At 39.8% G+C, this 21,782-nt stretch overlaps 1 protein-coding gene and 1 long non-coding RNA gene across 3 annotated transcripts in view; one reads left to right on the forward strand and one right to left on the reverse strand.

Moving 5' to 3' along the window:
- LOC115366687 (uncharacterized) overlaps nucleotides 1–12,833 on the reverse strand; it is a 123,160-nt gene extending 110,327 nt beyond the window's left edge. Inside the window, exons 1-2 of the long non-coding RNA XR_003928854.1 lie at nucleotides 12,753–12,833; nucleotides 11,726–12,581 (exon numbers count right to left, since the gene is read on the reverse strand). This is a non-coding gene — a long non-coding RNA (uncharacterized LOC115366687). The remainder of the gene's footprint in view (nucleotides 1–11,725; nucleotides 12,582–12,752) is intronic.
- LOC115366684 (testican-1-like) overlaps nucleotides 1–21,782 on the forward strand; it is a 150,313-nt gene that overhangs the window by 87,261 nt on the left and 41,270 nt on the right. Inside the window, exons 1-3 of one of the 2 annotated variants that reach the window (XM_030062251.1) lie at nucleotides 11,948–12,089; nucleotides 17,047–17,161; nucleotides 18,949–19,081. In XM_030062251.1, the coding sequence (XP_029918111.1) occupies nucleotides 11,969–12,089; nucleotides 17,047–17,161; nucleotides 18,949–19,081 (369 nt within the window). In that variant the 5' untranslated portion in view covers nucleotides 11,948–11,968. Of the gene's footprint in view, nucleotides 1–11,947; nucleotides 12,090–17,046; nucleotides 17,162–18,948; nucleotides 19,082–21,782 lie in introns of those variants that run through there. The other variant, XM_030062250.1, reaches the window with a different exon arrangement.

Consider the following 21,782-nt stretch of genomic DNA (forward strand, 5'->3'; position numbering starts at 1 on the left):
CAGTACACAATTAAAAAAAAAAAAAACACTGGGCCTAGAAGCGCAGGAGGTAATATTTACAGTTAATTTATTTGTGGCCGGGCCTATCCAGGGGCAAATTTCAAGAGTTTCAAGTGAATGGCTTCTCTTTACAGCTTATATGTTCTCCTTTTTAATAATGTGTTCAGATCAAAGAAAATATAGCCTAATATCTTCTTGGCCAGTTACTATTTTGAGTTAGACTTGAGGCAGTTTGATAATAAGTGAACCCATATTCACTATACGACATTGTGTGTGTCTTTGAGGCTTACTAAACATGCTGAATGCATTGTGAAGTAATGTTAAGTGAACAGTATGGGAACCTGGTCTTCAGGGTGTGCACTATAGTGCCACTAGAGCTCACAAACCCCACCAGGTAACTTTAACATGCTTCTGTTTTTCTTCACCTTTCGGTGGGTAAATGGCCCGCAACACTCACCCCTAGATTCATGTTCAGGGTATATATGTGCTGTGTGTGTGTGTGTGTGTGTGTGTATTAGCAGACTAGAATCACAACATTCAGCAAATGTTTGTGGTACAGTTTCAACCAACAGGGTGCAGCTGCCACACATAACGTAGATTTTGTCTTTAAAAAGTTGAGAGTGAGGCCCATTGGATAACTCCGTAGCATGTTGGACTGCAGTCTCTCTGTCAGAGTCAGACTGAATGAGTGATTCTGTGCTCTCAGTATCTAAGTAAGGCCATCCTCAGAGAGACTGTTAAATATTTTATAAGTCTACCTGCTCCACTCCAGACTTTCTATTCTTCTTACTGACTATAATTGGTCAGACATTACAGGTGACTCCTGACCTCCTAGGTCACTGAAACCAGTACCACAAGGAATACTGTAGCACAGTTAACTTTACCATGTTTAACCTCAGCAAAAAAAAAAAAAAAAAAAGATTAGAAGAGAGAGGGCAAGCAAAGAAAAGTAAAGTGAAACAACAGAAAGTCAGAATAAAGTCAAAGCATTCAAAAACTATATGCATATATGGCAAGAAAATAATTAGACAAATTGGGATAAATAAGGCTGATAAATGAGGAACAAGAAAATGTTGTAACAGTGCTGAAAGAAAAAGAAACCAACTTGGATTTCTGAGAAACAAAGGCAGACTTTCAGTCAGCTATCTATCTGCAGTGATGTTGAGCCCAATACAATCCAACAGCCCTGCACTGTCTCCAGAGAAAATAAGCAGCCTGGAGCCACACTGGACTCCCAGTCGTGCTGCTGTGCCTTAATTAACACAGGACTGAGTGGAAGATGGGTGTCTCTTTGTCTAACTTCAACAGGGAAATGGGCATCACAGACCCTGTACCAAAGAATCTCTCTCTTGGCTTACCGACATTGTGTCTGGCTGCTGCTGATTAGCATTATGCTATCCCAGAATGCAAGGCAGATTATATGGATTGAGACTGCACCACTGTGAGACAGGACACAGAAAAAGAGGGAAATGTTTACTGCCAGTAGTCATGAAGTGGCAGAGTTAATGAGAAGTTACTGGCTAGAGTCAAACCTTCACAGACCTATGTTAACAAACTTCCGTTTATTTATTAGGGATACTGGTATTTGTATAGGCCCGATATAGTCTTATTTGGTAATATCAGAATCACTGGCCTGATGCCGGCCAGTGGCTTTTTTATTCAAGCAAGATATTGTCCATATAAAAAGTTTTTTTCCAAAAAAGGGTCTTGAAAAAGAGGGGTCGTCTTAAAATCAGGGTCGTCTTTTATGTAGGTCAATATGGTAAGTTGCAAAATGTCAGCCATTTGGCAAAACGGTTTAAGAGTGTCTAGACTGTCAAACTAAGTTGGATAATAAAAGAACAGTTCTGTGGCATTCATTCTTTGTATGTTCTTTCATGTTTTACAAAGGGTTTAACCTGATGACAGCAATCATATCATGTAAGGTTGGTAGTGTACAGCAGAAGCACACTGGTATCGGATCGGTATCGGCTTTTAGGCAGAATTTAGTATCGGAATGGGATCGGAAAAAGGAAAAAATGGCATCATACCATCCCTATTATTTATACAAAAGGGGACTGTGCACATCAGTGTACATGACTTAAAGTATGCCAGATTTGGCTAGGTTAATTTTCATCTGTAGTCCTTGGGTAGGTTGATGGATTATAATAACATCAGTAAAACTTCTTTGAAATGATACCCCACAGGATACTAGAAGCAGGGCATTTCAGCATGGCATTGCAGGTATTGCACATAATTTCACTGATTCCAGCAAGTCTTTCTATCATAATGCGGGAAAGTCCCACACACACATTTTCGGTGATGTATAATGTTTAGCCAATATTTGGACCGGCGTGGTATGCAGGGCGAATAGTCTGGAAGTGCAGCATCAGATGGACTGACCTCCAGCCTGGACACCACACTGGCATGCATTCGCTCCCTCTCTCTATAAGACTATGACCCCTCTCTGCTGTTGCAGCATCACTTGCTGGCAAATACAGACATTAGAATTTAGACAAAACTTCATGGGTTCAATGATATGACCTGAAGGGCAGGCAAACATAGACTGCTGGCTAAAATGTAAGGCTACCTCCCCTGAAGTTTAAGCTGGTCAGAAAAAAAAAAAAAAACGGACCCCAAAAGGATTAGCAGGACGGTGCCGGCAATGTCATCATTAATCCTCAGGATTCTCAGACAGGTAACGGTAACATTACTAAGATGAAGCAGCAGTCCAAAGACAAGTCACAGGCTAACTGGCGCAGAATATATTTGTGGAGAAATGAGCTGCTCAATTTGCAAAATCTATAGTGCTGTGCCTTTTAACTGCCAATGTTACTAAATGACAACTTTAAGTCACTGCTCAGATGATAGATAGATAGATAGATAGATAGATATTACTTTTTCACATAGGGCCAGGTAGGTTTTGATAGCCTTTTTCCCTTAATAAATGAAATCATAATTTAAAAACTGTATTTTATATTTACTCGGGTTATCTTTGTCTAATATCAAAATTTGTTTGATCATCTGAAATATTTAAGTGTGACAAATATGCAAAAAAAAAAAAAAAAAGAAATCAGGAAGGGTGAAAATACTTTTTTCAAAGCACTGTAGATACACACACACACACACACACACACACACACTATATATGTACATACATATACATACATACATACAGATATATAGATATAGAAAGATACAGATAGATGTATATGGACAAAAGTATTGGACCACCCACACATCACACCTACAGGAGCTTTTATGACATCCCATTCTAAATCCATAGGCATTAATATGGAGTTGGTCCCCCTTTGCAGCTAACAGCTTCCACTCTTCTGGGAAGGCTTTCTACAGGATATTAGAGTTTGTAGGAATTTTTGCCCGTTCATCCAGCAGAGCATTTGTGAGGTCAGACACTGATGGTGGACAAGAGAGCCTAGCTCACAATCTCCATTCTAGTTCCCAAAGGTGTTGGATGGGGTTGAGGTCAGGACTCGCAGGCCAGTCAAGTTCTTACACACCAAACTTACCCAATCATGACTCTATGGACCTTGCTTTGTGCACTGGGGCACAGTCATGCTGGAATAGAAAAAGGCCTTTCCCAAACTGTCCCCTCAAAGTTGGAAGCATAGAATTGCCCAAAATGCCTTGATAAGCTGAAGCATTAAGATTTCCCTTCACTGGAACTAAGGCGCCAAAGCCACCCACTGAAAATCAAGCCCACAGCATTATCCCGCAGGTGACGTTCTCCTTGCATTTGCCAAATCCAGAATCGTCCATCAGACTGTCAGATAGAGAACCGTGATTTGTCACTCAACAGAACACATTTCCACTGCTCCAGAGTCCAGTGGTGGTATATTTTACACCACTCCATCCAATGCTTGGCATTGAGCTCAGTGATGTAAGGCTTGCATGCAGCTGCTCAGCCATCGCCTATATATCTATCTATCTAGATAGATAGATCCCTGCCACTTGTAAATATTTATGAATCTGAAAGCTACTTAGAGTCATTAGCCATAGCTGACAGAGTCACGCAGCTTGCCTAACTTTAGCAGGTATACATAATTGTATCATGAGTATACATGCAGGCTAGCATGTTACAGCAAGTGAGCAAATTTCAAGTTGGCCTATGTCATTAATCTACAGACAAAATAATAAAGGACCCAAAATTGAACCTTGAAGCACACCAACATCATTACCAGTAGTTTCTTTTGTTAGGTTATTTACATGAACACATTTTTTTTTCTACTTAGGCTACAGTAATTTCCATTTAATTGCATTTGGCAGTGGGGACTTACTGTATCAAATGCCATTTAGTATATCACATTTTTTTAGTCACAAACGACAGCCTCTACAACACCTCCTATGTCCTTTTGGAACTTTTCTAGGAAAAGAAAATTTACTGTCTTAGCAGAAGGGTCCTTAATCCAAACTGTATAGGATGCAGTGAGAACAGACAGGTGTGAAATTAGCTTTACTTTGCAACTCATTTTTCTGTTACTTTGGACATTTCTGGAAAAGTACAAATTACTCTGAAATTATTAATAACTGTATGGTTACCTAATTTTGAAAATTGGTATTGTTATTGTAGGTTTCCATGTGTTTGGATTGTTAATGAGTTTGGTAATAGGAGCAATGAGTGGCTCCTTGTAAGCGTTAACAAATACACAGTTCATCCTTTATGCATCCTTTGCAGGTGTGACAATTTTCAAAGAAACTACAGGTTGATTCTAAGCAAAAATTTTGATGCTTTATTTACAACTTGGTTTTTTTTTTTTTTTTCATTTTCAAGGATTCAAATTTTCAGTACATTCACCACCACCTGAGCAACACAGCAATGAGTCCTATGAATGAGAGGATAAAAAGAACAGAAAAAAAAATATACAGTGGAGGAAAGCTGTAGCAGTAACTGTCTATCCCTGTCTTTATGATGCCCCTTGTGATGGTTATCGTGACCAAAATGCAGCTTGGACAGTTTGTACTGAAGTAAAATTACGAGGTTTGTTTTGCTATTGGCAAAAAAAAAAAAAAAAAAAAAAAAAAAAAAACTAAAGTCTATAAAAGTATAAAATTGCTATAGAAATGGGATAGAAGAGGTATGGATTTTAAGTGAGCCAGACTGGCCAAGCATAAGCAGCACTTAAGCCTCTTTTTAGCGAAGGATAACCCTGATTGAGCAGTCATTTGTATTCGTTCACTGAATTTTTCTCAAGGTCGAATAAACACCAAGTCCTTGTCTATCAGCAGCAAATGGCTAGCTGTTTGTCTCAGAGGTGAATCTGTTCTCTCTCAGGGACTTTGATTCAGAATAGCTGGCATAAAAGCTGATTCTGTAATAGGAATGATACAACGTTCCTTCCTGCACACATGCATGCACAAAAACACATACACACACAAACATGCACAAAATTAAGCCCCCTTCAGGCATCAGCTCACACATCAGTGACAGATTCAACCACTCTGTCTTCTTTTTAAATCTTACAGGGCCAAATCAGCCACTAGCTCTTCACAGGGCTGCTACTTTATTGAGCAACCTCTGCAGAGCTTTATGTGTAATCAATATCAGCAATGTCTCTGAAACACTAAAAAATACAGGATGTCCCTCAAACAGCTGATTAGTCAATTCTGAGGAAGAGTTTTGTGATTTCCTTTGCCCTTATTTGATAAAACACATATGCAGATTTAGAATGTGTTTTTTTAGCCGACATGGCCTGTGCTTTTTAAGTATGCTGAGCATTAGGCTAATGCTTGTGCCTACAGTTTCTTTAAATATTCTCTCCCAGCATTGTAGGTATGATTGATAGACTTAGATATGTTATTTCTTAGTCACATTCTTCTTATACACCATTTCTCTGAAGTGGTAGTGCCATATTGCTGCTCTTTGTAAAATTACATATTAGTGTTTGAGTAATGTCATTGTAATGTGTTCGCGATTTCTGCAGTTCGTAAACATAAACTTTGTCCATTGTCTTTGTGTGCTGACCGAGTGTACACTCACCACAGGCTACAGTTTGTTGAAACAGCGACCCAATGGATAACCGTTGCGCTCTGGAGTGCGCAATACAATTATATGCATCCAGACTTCACAAACAATGGTGTAGATCAGCGGACTTACTTTGTATTCTTGGACACACACAGTCTTCAGCAGTGCAGTGCAGAGAGACAGGGATGTTTCTGGTTGGGTTGGTTTGTTGAACTGATGTGGGAACATGGCAGACGCCTATCCAAATAACCTTGCCCAGCTGTGCCAAATAATTACATGCAAAAGTATGTGCAGCCATTGGCTGAATAGTAAATGAAGCTGAGTGGTTCTTGTAGTCCTTTTAACACTTCAATGGCTTAATACAAAAAAAAAAAAAAAACAGAAACTCACACCAAAGTACATAGTCCCTAGTATCGTGTGGGGTATCATAGCTTGTGCTTGTTTGCCAATCCTGCAAACTGGAGGTGAAATCCCAAGTAGCTGGGGGAGACAAGCTTCCAATTTGGATTTCATTTCCAGTTTCCCTGTCTCCCATTCACCTCCTGTTTTGACAGGGGCTGTAATGACTTAAGTTGTAATTGCATTACTGCAATACAATGGTTATGTAATGCCTACTGTAGGATTGATCTCATTAAGTGTCAAAAGTTTATATATCCATAACAGAGGGTTGTAGAGACACAGGACCAAGGTAACGTGTTCAAAGCCCCGAAAAAACCCAAGGATGGCCTTGCTTCGAAGTTACAAGAAGGTTCAATTCCGGAGATATGGGCCAAAAGTCAATTTGAGATATGTTAAGTGTCACAATTTTATGAATTTTAGAATTTTATAACTATATTCCTCACTAGCCTAACTGACGAGGGCTGATTAAGAAGAATGGGCTGATGACTGGCCAGTGTACTCTGGACAGAATCTTAACTTGTCATATCAACACATGTGAAACAAGCTTCATATTTATGACACAAACTCTTAATCATCTTTCCAGTTAGATGCTGGTTTATGCACAATCTGTGAATATTCTAAAGAAGACTGAACAATAAGAGATGGAAAGATGGATGAGAGAGTGTCTCTTCAGGTGCATAATATCAAAAATACAGACTCATATTGAAAAGCAAATTGGCAATAGATTACAGTCGGTGTGCATCCATAGTACTGGTTTTAGCGGAAGCTGTGCCAATCCAGCTCCTGAGTGCTCATACTCGGATCAGCAAATGAGGCTTTCGGGGAAGTAAAATACATTTCTGGCACGAGGGAACACAATCTTCATTGTAGCGATTATTTGATCGCAATCTGAGGCAGAGTGCAAGCTGTACCAAGCTAAGGTGGTTAGGATAAAATCCTAAGTCGTTATGTGCGCATGATTGCATCTGTCATTCCAATAGCCAATCCCAGAGAAAAACAGCAAAATCATGCCTGCTATCTCATTTCATCATTATGACTTCAAGGATGTTAGCTTCTTAAGCTGTGCAACAGGTAGGTGTGTGTGTGTAATCCAGGTATTCAAGGGAGCTCTGTCACTCAAATACACACAATCTTCCCACAGTCACACAGCCATTGTAAGTGTAATCCATGTTTTCCCTGAAAATTCCTCCAAAAGGCCATTTGGTCTTACTTTCATATTGGGCCATACAAAAGTACTGCTTCTTACAAACATTTCAAATATATTTTCTATAGGCTATATGTATTGTAGTTTTGTACATTTTCTATTTAATTCATGTGGGACAATTATGAATATTGATCATTTGTAAATGGACAGAAAGCCTCCATGAAACCCTCTGTGCTGTGGTCAACTCAAGAAAATATCAGTGAAAACTATCATTGTTTACAAGAGGTAAAATGCAAGTAGCAAATATAGGCTAGAACCCATTATTCAGAACCTCTGGTTTTGTGACAGGATCCACTACAATTTGAGTGCAACTGATGCTGTTAACCCTTTGCTTGTGAAGATCTGAAAAATTTCCTCATTAGTTAAATGTAGAAATTATTTGACATTGTCATCTTTCAGTATTTTTCATAATGAAGGAAACCTCTCACTCTCTCCTTTTCTCTGTCCCATATGCCACTGGGGTATCTTCTCTGACATGTAGCCTACATGGCATTTGTTTATCTCCTCTGTTTCTCAGTTACATCCACAATAATATTATTTTGCCAGATTTTCAATAATTAATTTTGTGGTTATTAATTCAGCTCTAGCCCTCCATCCTCCCGGAGGTTCTGTGTGCTTTCATCCCTCTATCACTCCTCTCTGTCATCCCTCGCTCCAGTGCCTCTCACAGGCCAAACAGTCACACCCTGAGGAACGCTCACAAAGCAGAGAGAAGAGAGCATACCTCCAAATCTGTTTGTCTTTCTTCTGTCTCTTTCATTCCTCTGTATTCCCCCCAGGTGAGAGAGGAGAAATACCTTTTTAATTAGTGTATCAAAGCATGAAAGTGATGCTCATTTTTCAAATAACAGTCAGAATTTCTCCTGAGGGAGCACTTGTTTATTTAATCTTATACTTGTTTATTTGCTGTTCAGAAACAATAACTGGGGAAAACAATGAGCAAAGCAAGATGTGGAGTCGACAAAATTGTGCGCACACGTATACACACACACACACATACACCTTTGTGCATGCATCCTTAAGAAGACTCTCCACTTAGAACACTGATTGCCCAACTCTCAATCCTACAGCTACAGCAGCACCTTGAAGGAGTTATGACCAGCCAAAAATTAATTTCACAAAAATGTCCTCACTCCAAAGGTCTAAAACTCAACCTAGTTCTCACAAGGTTAGAAGTACAAGCCACACACACATACGTGTACACACACACACACACACACACACACACACACACATACACACACACACTGGATAAAACACCCCAGTGACCTATGTCCAGCTCAGTAGCAATTAATTTGAGGTCAACCTCTTCTCACTGACAGGGCATGTTGGCGATGTGGCCTGTCCTATTAGACTGTGACCATCTTTATTATCCAATCACTGCTCTCCATTCTGGCCTCCATCCAACATTAGAGGACACAGCAAGAACGTTTTATCTTCACCTCCTCTTTTAGACTTACTTTTTGTCCAAACGAACAATAGGGGTGCAATAGATTTAAAAAAGTAAAGTGGAAGAGTCCAGTTTCCAGAGAGGGAAAGGTTTTTCACACCTAACCTTTCTTGTAATGAAATTTTAAAGCCTGAGCGATAATTTTTCTGCCAGGAGTCAAGGTGGAAGTATTGCAGCAATTAAACGTTAATGGGGCTGTTTTTAAGCCCTGGATCATTCTGTAGTTTCCCAAAATAAGGTTGTGTAACATCTTGACTCCATGAAAAACAGGTGCATATTTAGATGAAACTGATGAACTGCATCATTATTCTGGAGCACTTCTGCCACTAATAGTGTTGACACTGATTCAGAAAGTGTCCGTACTTTACCTTATCAGTGGAAGCAGAGATCAGAGTCATGATCATGTGCATGATAAGCATCTCCTCTACTGCTTTTTTTCATGATTTAATGACCATGTGCCGAGTCTACTTGTGCCAATGACTACACTTCTGTATACGTCTGGGCAATAAATTGATTAAATATACTAATTTGTGTTTATGTTTTAAAGTGATGCAAAAAAAAAAAAAAAAACAGTTTTATCTTTAAATTGAGATTTTGCCTACATATGTTATAATGATATAAGAGGAGCTGAGCCAAACAATTCACTCATCTATGCGCATATATACATGCAACAATCACATGATCATGCCCGCTAAAATTTCCATCAGTTAGTTATGTTTAGCAATAAACAAGAGAAATCAAGATTAAAATTGCAAATTGTTAAAAGTTTGGGGGAAAAAATGATTTAATTTTTTGGCCATATTGCCTAGCTCTACTTTTATGTCAACCATTGTTTACAAGAAATTTTAAGACTGGTTTCAGTAAGGTATTGGTGCAAGAAGGAATCTTAACCTTTCAAAGATTTTTTTTTTTTTTTTTTTTCCCAGAAAGAGAAGAGAGGAAAAGGTAAACATAACCACCTCAAATTGTATATGTCAGGTTGTTCAGAAATAAACTGCAAGTATTTCAGGAGTTTCTTCCAACATGTATTTAAGTGGAGTTTAGGGACTGAGCCTCTGAAATTCCCTGTGCTAGTTGAACATTATCATCCACGCTTCTGGCCATCTTCTGCCTGGCTGTTTGCCCTCTGGCTCCCTGAGGGCTCTGTGCTGTAGACTTTGCCAGTAAAAGAGAGAGAGAGTGGAGGTGGATAGAAAGTCAGAACCGACTTCATCCTATAGTCAAGGGAATGGACACACAATGAACACTGAAGAGAAACTGGATGAAGTGCAGTTATTGCACTGTAAGATTAAAAAGGTGGTTCTCCAGCAGAAGAGCACATACTTATTTCACATGAATAACTATGCATAATGTTGATAAATCTGTCAGAAATGCATTGCCATGCACACAGCAGACACACAAGAATTGCAATAACACATGCACACATGATAACCTAAACACACTAACATGGATGCACACTGCCCCAACACTATTCCTATCTGTTATGCCGAAAAAATTGGAGGACCCCGAAGCTGCATTTCTCAGTGCCTGTATACAGTCCACATCCTTGAGTTTTCCATCCATTCCTCTCTTGTCAGCCAACTCATTCAAATCACAGTCTTTTCACAGCCAGCCCTTCTACCAAGCAGCCCCTGATGAGGAACCATCACATTCATTTCACACACACATTCCCATTTGCTCCACTTGTTTATTTGGCAACCTGTCCTCTCGTTTAACAGCAACAGAGATCCTCGTTCATTCAAATCCCCAGCCAGAGTTGTCATTGTAACCACGGTAACTGTTACTAGGATTTATTCCACATCTACAAAGGAAAGAGCATAATATAACTTGAAAAACACATATGCATTCCAGAACAAGATGCAGGATACGGTCATAAAGTTGTGACAATTTTATGAAGTTCAATGATGTTTTATGAATAATTAAAATGAAAAAGATGAGGTGAATGAAGAGAATATGGAGGAAGAGAAAGAAGTGTGAGATACACATGTGGGCAGTGGGGAGTGTGGTGCAGGGACTCTGTATTAGAATTGATAGGTTGGTGAAGTCAATGCTGCTCAATCCACTCTTAAACTGATAAAACTCTCTCTCTGTTCTCTCTACACCATCTTCTCCTGTACTCTATCATCTTCAATGCCATGCTACTCCTCTGCCCTCTCCACAATCCTCTGTACTGTCTTGACCTCTCCTGTCACCCTCTCCCCGCTTCTCTTCATCACTGTCACTGTATCTTTCCTCTATGCTCTCTTCTGCACCTCAGCCATCCAATCATTTCACTTCTCATTGTTCTTTTGCTGATCTTTTTTTGACTCCGACAGAGCCAGTAACACACCTACAAAAATATTTTGCGGAGGAGAGGGAGGGAGAGCATCACTGCAGAGGCTATACCCCAACACACACACACACACACACACACACACACACACACACACACACACACACACACACACCACCCTCGCCTCAACATGCACATGGAAATTACAAGCAAGTGGAGCACAACATAGAGGGGGCACATCAATGACAAGACAATTATTTGGCCAAAAATGCCACAGCATGGCCTTTGTGCTATATGTCAAGAAACACAGCAGGAAGGATGTGTGTGCGGGGGGGGGGGGATCCACCTCGCACTCTCCTCTGCCACTGTGTGTGCTTTCAGATAGAAGCGCCTGTCTTCAACACATTCAATATTTATATAAATTAAATTGGATCTTACCTCGTAATGCCCTGGTCCATTCGTCTTTTTCCACACATCCACGACCTCTTATGACGTCAACAAAGCGTCTCTGTCGTCTGAGAGTAAGTGCCAGTCCACTCTTTCTTCCTCTCAGATGTGGCATTTCAGATCAGTTCTCCATCATGCTGGCATTTGAGGTCATACAACCGTTTGCTGTGACGTTCTTTTGATTGTAGCAAAGTTAAATCGTGCACTAACTAAGCTTTTGCCGGGTGTTGTTTTATGATTGTTGACCATTTTGCTGGCTGTAATATCCAACCCAGGACTTTTTTGTTTTGCTTTTCGGGAATGCAGCTGGCGTCATTTGCACATTTACTGTCACCAGGTGCAGCTCTCAACCTGAGTAAGGCAATGAAGTTCCCGTCACCATGTTTGCTGAATGCCTCTGGCCCCTTATCAGTTTAACCCTTTGAGGCGATTTGTTGGAGGCAGCGAAAATCAAAGTTGCTGTTTTCTTCGGCTTTTTCCTGAATCTTGCATCAGAGAAAGTCTTTAATTTTTGAAATGGTTACCTTTGAGACATGCCTAGTTGTGATAAGATGTGGGTTTTGATGGATGGGTTTTTGAATGTCTCTAAAGCATGTTTCCAGTCTGTGAAAGGAACTCGACCAACTTGCCAACTCTCGACTCCAACTGCCACACAAGGGATTACAAAAGCCTCATCATTCGTCGCCAGCCGTTGAAAATGTATAGTTTTGTAGGCAAAGTATGTCCATCACTGGCCAGAAATATTTCTCCTCCTGTTCGTCTGTTTTAGTTGCAGCAACGTGATCCATAAACTTCCGAGAAGCCATTGCTAACTTGCAGACGCTGAGTTGCCATTTGCCACCAGTACCTGTAACGTCAGATAAGTTAGCTAATGCTGGTAGCTGTGGCTCCGTGTTAACGTGTGTACACATTCAGACTTGATGAACACAGGATAACTATCGACATTTTCTCGTTTTTGTCGAGGCATTACGAATCGATATATCCGTGGCTTTTTATGTTAACTTCCGTCCTAACTTACCGTAGGACTGGGGTTGTATGCAACTATAAGCGAGAGGCGGGAGCCGTTTAAGCTAGGTTTGTCAAGCACCTGCTCAGTGCGTCAGGCTGCCTGATAGGTTTGACCCGTGTCAGCCACAATAGAGGCAAGTGGCATTTATTTATTTATTTGTTTGTTTGCCAGTATGTGTATCGCCAGTTCACGGATACAGGTATAGTCATATCAACAGCTGCAAAGTCTGATAACATAGTTTAACAAACAAATCATGCTACATCTACCTACAGTTTTATTATTGGTCAGATGAGGTAAAAATCGATTCTAATTTAGACAATCAATCAATTTTCTTAGAAGAGAATCATCTACTAAAGTAATTTACACGTATTAAGATATACTACATAAGTTTTTATTTTTATTATTATTATTATTATTATTATTATTATTTAGGTAGATAAGACCTGAAATAAGCTGTTTCTGAAAACATGCTAGACTAATTGTGATTTGAACATGTCTGTTAACTGTGACGCCTCAGCAGACCCCTTTTATATTTTGACATAAAATAGCTGAGTAAACAGCCTTCTAATGGCATTAATATGGAGTCCTAGTGCGTTCACCAAAGAAAAAAGATTTTCAGAGTTTTCTTAGTAGTTGTTTTATAATTGTTTTGCATTATGATGTAATATTTTTGTGCTATGATGTCATGTTTACTTGTGTGGACCCCAGGATGTATTTGCTACCTTGATAGTGACTAATGGGGATCAAAATAATAAATTAAATAAGTATTTATTTTTCTTAAGTGGATGGCCCCAGCATCCATCAAATCAATTGCACCAGCCTGTGCAGTGAGCCAGCATGCACAATGCCAGCCAGGTCCCTGACTCTGTGGAAGGGAACCCTCTTTAATGTCATTAGTAACACCTGCATTTACCCTGTCATTTCATGTCAAAATAGCAAAAGTCTATAGGATAAAATGTTAGAACCCCTGGCCCATAGCAAGCAAAAAAAAAGACTCTGATTTTTTATGTTTCTGGCCAAGAATATATAGGCTATAATGTAGAGGTAATTAGGGATGGTGAAAAATGATTTAAATGCTTTTTCAATTTACTCATCGGGTAACCCAAATCTTATTCACCATAATACTGTTATTTTTCAGTGGATATTAAGAGATAAAGATACAAGTTCAGATGTAATGTTGTTGTTGGAACCATATGTAGCTATTAAGGGTTTTGAGGGTCCGAGTCTGTGGGCCTCCCCTCAGACACAGCTCAAAAAAGGTGCCCCCTCCCTTAGCTTAGTTCAGTTCCTAGATCATAGATGGGTCTGGATCACGTAGTGCTGGGCGGTATGACCAAAAATGTATATCACGGTTTTTTTCAAAATTATAACGGTTTCACAGGTAGGCTATATGACGGTATTTTCTTTTTTCATGCAAAATGTTAACCACATTTTCTAATGATTTAGAGAAGAATTACTGCAGTAAATTAACTTAGAATGACCTATTTTACTGTCATGAGGAATGAATACTGGACATTAATGTCCAGACAACTGGACATTAATGTCCAAGTTGTCCACCCTAGTATTAATACAGGTTTACATGGCAACACAAAATGATGCAAAGAGGTGGCACTTATAATTCTACTGAAGGGAAGGAATCAGAATGCATGACAGTTGCAGTCAAAATACATAACCTTTTTATTATGCAAATTTAAGGCCACTTGTGTTAATATGCAGACTGATTTGACTGATTTAACAATATGTTGAATTATTATTATTTTAAAAATGTGAATTACTTATGAAATAGACCTAACAATTCAGCTACCAATGAATGAGCAGTAGTATGCCTGTGATAACATAGATTGAAAAATAAGCCGAAGTGATACCTCTTCTCTGAATAGACAAGCTAAGCCAGTGTGCTGCTGTTAGCCAGTGAAAATAGAGCGGAGTGGCAACTCTTCATTTTGTTACACAATCTATGTCAGTGCGCTGTGGTAGCCTGGAAAGTTTCTTTGCTTTTGCCAGACAGATTTTTTGGAAGCCGAAGAACTTCCAAACAGCCGACACAGCTCCTCTTTTTGGTAAAAGTTCTTCAGTACCCACTGCTTAGTGAGTGCCACTGCAAGAACAGTTCCCCCTCCAACGATGTCTCGCGGCGCTACGTTCCACGTACTGTTACCAACGTTATGTCCGCTACACACACACACCGGTATTGGGGTATCTGAAAAATTCATATCATATAAAAAAAAAAAAAAAAAAAACCACCGGTATTCGGTATGAATTGGTATACCGCCCAGCACTAGGATCACGTAGACGCTATTTGATTCCAAAGACACTCAACAGTTGAGCTAAGCTGCTAGCCTAATATTGCTGCTCAACTCTTTTTCTGACTCAGGGAAAGTAGGAAAAACAGTACAGTTCCCTAGAAACATCCCCGAGCTCTCTTTTGTTAAATAGCAGACATTTAGGTGATTCAGTATTTCATTTCAAATGATAACTAATAAAACATAAGTTTATTAGAAATTGATGATGAATTTCCACCCTCAGTGTCTGAGCCTCATTTGAAATTGTTTGCTGAGGCCTGCTTCCCACTTTTGAAACCTCTGATATCACACATATTTGTGTGTTTGTGTCTGTGACTTTGTCTGTGTGTGAACACACTCTGCCCTGTCGCTTTTTTATGCGTGTGTGATTTTTATTTATTTATTTATTTATTTTTATTGCTTCAGGCACACACTCATCTTAAGGTGCATTTCCCTCCCTCTCGATCTCCTCTTTTTCCTCTCATCTCTCATTTCCTCACAGTGACAAAGTCATTTTGAAGAGCAGAGAAATCAGATGAGTTTCTTCCAGCGCTGATAGATAGAGCTGAGGCCAGGCCCAAATAAACGGGAGATAGAAACATAGCACAAAACAGACAGATGTTAGGAGGAAGGTTGACATATCACCTCGCTATCTCAGAGAAAATGTGCCACATATGGTTGTTTATGTGCTGCTGAATGTATATAGGTGTGTCACCTCCAATGTGTGTATCCTGGATATGTGTAGGCCTTCATTCATTGATGCCACAGCAGTACAGCTGTGTGTTTACTGTGTGAGGATCAGAAAAGTAATCAGGTAGTTTGACTGAGTCTCTGGCTGACTCCACAGTGTGATCTGACTGTAATAAAGCAGCATGTAAACAGCAGCGCAGTGTGTGATCAGGTCAGAGACTGGTTGGTTTCCATATCAGACACCAGCTGTGGCTCAAACACAAGTCATTAGGCCCCCTAATGAAGACAAGACCACTCTTGTCTTGTGAAATTAGCAGCCACATGCTAATGACTTGTACATAGCACAGGGCTTTGATTTATAAACTTAGGCTTTGAAATGTTTTTCGTCTTCCCAAAATAGTCAAGGCCTTTATGTGAGTGTGTTTTTGTGAGAGAGTGTGTGTGAAATGAAGATGAGCTTTTCCTCACCTCTTTGACTTTGATCTCATGTTTGTAGCTTCTTTCTTTTGTAGTTGTTGGTTTTTAGTCATGATGAGGGACCGTCTCCCTCTGTCCCGCACACCTGATACAGCCTGTTTGATTGACAGGCACACCATGACCATCAATGTAGAGCCCACTGCCTGATGTCAGCTCGATCTCCACAACAAAACCTAAGTTCTCGTTCCTTTACTGCCCCTTTCTCTCTTCCTACCTCTCTGTCACCTGTGGGTGGGTTTGTGCTGTTAGCATAGCGTGAAATGACACAATGCTCAGAGTCAATGAGCTGCTTTGATCTCTGTCACCTTGGACACCAGCCAGCTGTGCTTCACTGCCACAGCAATATTGTCACTGTGGATATTGATGTTGAAGAAGATGGGGTTGGCACTCGGAAAGAATAGTCCTAATTAAGATGATCACACTACAGAAAATTTGATATTTTTTTCATACAATATTCCTACTACTCCATAACATTTTCTGTTTCTCCTTCTATTATTTACCTCTATAGATTCATGCTTGGCCATTTCAACTTTAATTTCAACCAAAGGCCCTCTGATTCTTAAGTGGACTGTCACTGTCCTATTTATCACACAGTGCAGTAGAGATGTTTTTAAAGCAATGGAAATTACTATGTTGTCAATCCTTCAGTAATTTATCAGAAAGTGCTGGAGAAATAGGACAGGAAAATGAGGGAAATATGAGGTTCAGTAGAGGTGATTGATAGGTAAACAGATTCATGAGAGCCACATCATCAGTGCTTGTCTTTGGTTTCATTTGGGTGTTCTTTTCCTTGATTTATTTATTTTTTTTTTTACAGTTCAAAGATGAAGTTTGTCCCCGGTCTCTCCCTGTAGGTCCAGATGTCACCAAGGACCCCTGTCTGAAGGTGCGCTGCCCTCCTCACAAGGTGTGTGTCAGCCATGACTACCAGACAGCCATCTGCACCAATCACAAGCAACCACCCCACAGGTAAGAACCAGGTGCAATGTATATTGAATGAAATCAACACTAGTGTGATCTTTAATTAAAAAAAAAAAAAAAAAAAAAAAAAAAGAAGAAGAAGAAGAATTCCAGCATGAAAACTGAGCAAGGAGAGGGCTGCAGATTCAGTTAGAATTATGATCAACTGGAATCAGACCTTGTTAGTGTTTTCTTCTGGCAGTCAGCATTCTGATTGCATTAGAAACCATACCATTGTTTTGTCACTCAGGAATAACTGTCTACCACATACCCTTGAGTTTTAATTATAAATATTACTCTACCTGTAATCCATAATAATGACCTGTCTGTCTCAGGCCTCTCTCTAATGATTTTTGAAACTGAAGGGTTGCCAGCTGACTACAACAAAATCCCCCTGGTCTTATTTAGTGTAGCCTCTCCACCTTCTCTGATGGACGAGCTGACTGACAGAGTGAGGAGAAAAACAAATTAGGAGAAAATGGAGCAGAAATGACAGAGGCGTGGCTGCCCTCAGTCTGTGCACGGTCCTTTGACTCTGTCCTTCCACTTTTTCCTCTGATCTCCAATTCATTACCATTGTAGCTAGTGTGGAGGAACTGATTGGATGTTGTGGCTGTTTGTCATTGTTTTCCCCAAACTACCCCAGAAGTCTGAAAATAAGATGCTGATAATGATATTTTATTTCTGGGCTTGTGGCTTAGTTTAATCCTTGCTCTGTTAATGCTTTGCAAATAAATGTAGAAACTATTTAAATGTGTAACCTAAGATAACCAGCATAGAGAGAGATGGCATGCCATGCAATGCAAAATCATGTAGGAAATTTGACTTATCACATACTCGCTGCTTCCTCACAGTGGTGACAAAACATATATATATATATTATATATTGCAAATAAGCCAGGTTACTGAGAGAAACAATTTTCCTTTATTACAGTTTTTGGTTTTAAAAGACAGATCAAAATATGTATACATTTGGTCTGTCAATTATCAATAGTTTTCTTAGGATTTGTCAGAGTAAGAGTTTCACAGTTCAGTATCCCTCAAGAGCCCAACACACTCTACTGTGACACACATATACAAGCTCACTCACACATGCAAGCAAACATGGATATCCACAGCACAAAAATCCACACTTTAGCACGCACAGATGTGCTAGACACTCTTCTGGTCGAGTGGGTTTACAAGCACAAGGAGGAGAAGAGGAAAGGAGGAAGAAAGACTTAAGAGGAAAGGATGAAGAAGAGAAAGAGTGACTAAAGAAAGGGTGGAAGAGGATGAGAAACAGCCACATAGAAAGAGTTTGCATGACAGTGTGGAATCTCACCTCGTTCATCTCAGTTATTGATGTTCACTTTCCATCATTTGCTGTTGTCACATTAATTTCTCTCTGAAGAGTCTTTGTTCTATTGGGTGGCTGGTTCGTATTTCAGTTTGCAGCAGGGTGTTATATGAGAGCACGTAGAGAGGAGATTGCTGGGAGATTTGAATCAGATGCAATTACATTCAATATTGAAAAGGCCTCGAAGGATCAATCAGGTTTCTCTGCGTTCCCACTGACCCTAACAGGCAGAAAATAAGCTAGTAGTTTCCTCCCAGTACAAGAGTGATTTCACCAGTCTGGATAATGTTCATTCTGTTTTCCGCTGTGCGAGTCTGTCTTTAGGCTTTACTTCAGGCTACTACTGATTACAATTGCCCAGAAGGGTAAGCTGCACCAGTCTGGTTGCACCTTGCAATTACATGCATGTTAAATTTCTCTCTCTCTCCCTCTCTCTCTCTGTCTCTCTCTCTCTCAGTGTGAAGCCCAGGAAAACCAGCCAAGGCCACAACCACAAGCTCGAAGCTGGTGTTCATGGGAAATGTAGGCCGTGTTCAGCACTCCAGTCGAGACCTGTGTGTGGATCTGACGGCCACACCTATTCCTCCAAGGCGAGAGCTCCCTTCTGTTTCTTTCTCTAACAGTCTCAAAAGCTCTTTCTCTTCTTATTACTTTTTTTCTGGCTCTCAATCATTCCTCTAAGTGTCATTCCCTTTTCTTCTCCTTTTTTCAGTGGTTGTAATTCAGCATGTTTGTTTTCAACTATAAAAGATAGTGGGACAGATCATTTATCTGTTGTAATGTTCTTCCTCTGGATTTTTTGGTTTGTTTTCCTTGATAAATGAGATTTGGCATCTTTTCAGCTTTACTTTCCTCTCCCTAGTTCTTTCTTTCCCTGCTGTCTTGTTTCTTTTTACCCTACACTGAAGAAGCTTCATCTTTTTATTTGTCTGTCTTTCTCTGTCCTTTCCTGTTGTCTCATTCACTTATTCCATGTTGCTTTCCATTTTCCAATGTATCACTCTTCTGTTCAGACCAGGAGGCCATTTTTAGAAGGGTAGATTTCAGATAAAAAGGATTTGCAGGAGGAAAAGAAGGTGGTAGGTAGGCCAGTTCCTCTTCTCCACCAGCCAGTCCACTTCTATCTCTTTGCACCATGAAACAAATTGGTGATAAAACACTGTTTTCATTTAACACATAGCTATTAACCCATTACGAGAGAGAGTCAGAGAGATTCTCGGAGGTTTTCAGTGTGCTGACAGCAACTAGGTAGAAGATGAGGGAGGTCATCTATCTCCTGGGTTTTTTCTCTCTCTCTCTCTCTCTCTCTCTCTGCTTCCTTCCCTCCCCAGACTGCTAATCCAATATGTGGAGAACAGGACACAGCGCTGCTCCTTTGTCAACAAATTTCATTAAGCAACATTAGCAGCGCTATCAAAGAGGTGACGGAGGAAACGATAGATTTAAATTAGAACGTGGAAAATGAAAGTGTCAGTGAGGAAAAAAAGACAGGCATGTGTTAAGGATAAGGTGCATGCATGTGTGTATGTGTTTATGCACGGTCATGGTCTCACAGTAGCGGCACTTGTCCCCAGCACCTCACAGGCACAATTTACATAATCCATGTAAGTTTTCATTATTTCTCTAGCAGGAATTTCATTATTGGATTTTTCTTTTCAGCAAGTCAAAACAATATCTTCCCCCTCACTTATCTGGGAAAAGAGAGATACTGTTAAATTACATTCTGAAGTAGTTCATCTTGCTCTTTGTATTGTGCTGGGTTAGTATTGGGGTGAATGATAGAATGTCACTGGGCATTTGCGTGTCTAATGGAGTGTCTATGCAGCTGCCTAATGGACACATCTGTTCATTTAAGATAAATGATCATTCCTGCCTCAGCAATCCCCCCTCACCTTGCTTTGTAAAGAATCTCGAAATATCACAAACACCAGAGTGAGTTATAGTTCCAGCTAAAGCTACATACCTCAAATATATGTGTAAACACTATCCTTCATTAATAGGGCTGGGTTAAAAAAAAAAACAGTTTAATTGATTTTAATCAATTTCCCTTTAAATGCTTCAGTATCCATTCATAAAATCCAAAAATCAATCTTTTAATTTAACTAGTTTTTTCTTCTTTGGATGTATGCTGCAGAGAAGCAGCTTGGGGTATCAACCCAGCTAGTCTCGTGATCAGCATTTAGCGCTGCATTTTATGGCACGAGATCTCGTGAGATGTTGTTACTGCTAGCAGTCAAACAACATGGCTGGAGTGAGTACACTACTGAAGGCACCGCCAGCGAGTTTAAAAGCTGATTTTTGGATGTATTTCCGATTTAACAACAAGCACGGGGAAAACGATGAGTTGGACAAAAAACAAGCGATATTAAGCATTATTACACGAGAGGGTGTGCTTATAGATAGATAGATAGATAGATAGATAGATAGATAGATATACTTTATTGATCCCAACCAGGGAAATTCTGGTGTTCCAGCAGCAACAGTAGAAACATACAATAAAGTTAACTAAAAAAAGAATAAAGGCTAAAAATATACAATAGAGACTATAAAGACTAAAGACTCAAAAAATACAATAAGGGCTAACCTAAGGAAAGGAGATACGAGATGTGAAAATATACATATGGAATGAGTATGACAATATACAGATGGCGCTGAAGTATATACATGATTGTATAGATTGTATAGATAAGGAGAGTTAGTATGAAACCAGGAGACTAAGAACCAAGTGGCAGGACCTGACGCCCGGGAACCAAGTGGCAGGACATTACAATAGAAAAATACAAAAAACTAAGACGCACACGGGAGCTGCTGCAACAGGCTGCCACTTCGCGCAGCGCCAGAGAAAGAGAGGACCATCTTCAGTGATGTGGTCAAGAACGAAGCGCTTGCCTCGAGTTCCGTTTATTATTATCACGTTAGCATCATGACAATAATGACGGTCAAGCACACCCTCGAGTATAATAATGTAATTATACAACTATTACCAACAAAATAAAATGTATCATCAAAATATATTCATACTGTGGGCATTTCGCCCGCAAGTTTTGGCTAGTATTCTCTCCGTTTCAGTGGAAATACATGAGATCTGACGTTAAATAGTCCTTGTCAGCCAGCCAACTTGGGCTTATCATGTTTTCTAGACATCGTGATTCTCCAAAACTGAATAAATACCACACATAGCAACAAAAAACTGCTTTGCTAGCTCAATCATGTTGTAACTAGAATGTCCGCTGGAAAAAATATTTTTTTCATGGACTGATAGTTACACTTCTGCCGACCTCTCAGTCATTT

The sequence above is a fragment of the Myripristis murdjan genome, chromosome 10 (assembly GCF_902150065.1).
Source record: "Myripristis murdjan chromosome 10, fMyrMur1.1, whole genome shotgun sequence".
In the NCBI taxonomy this organism is placed as follows: Eukaryota; Metazoa; Chordata; class Actinopteri; order Holocentriformes; family Holocentridae; genus Myripristis; species Myripristis murdjan.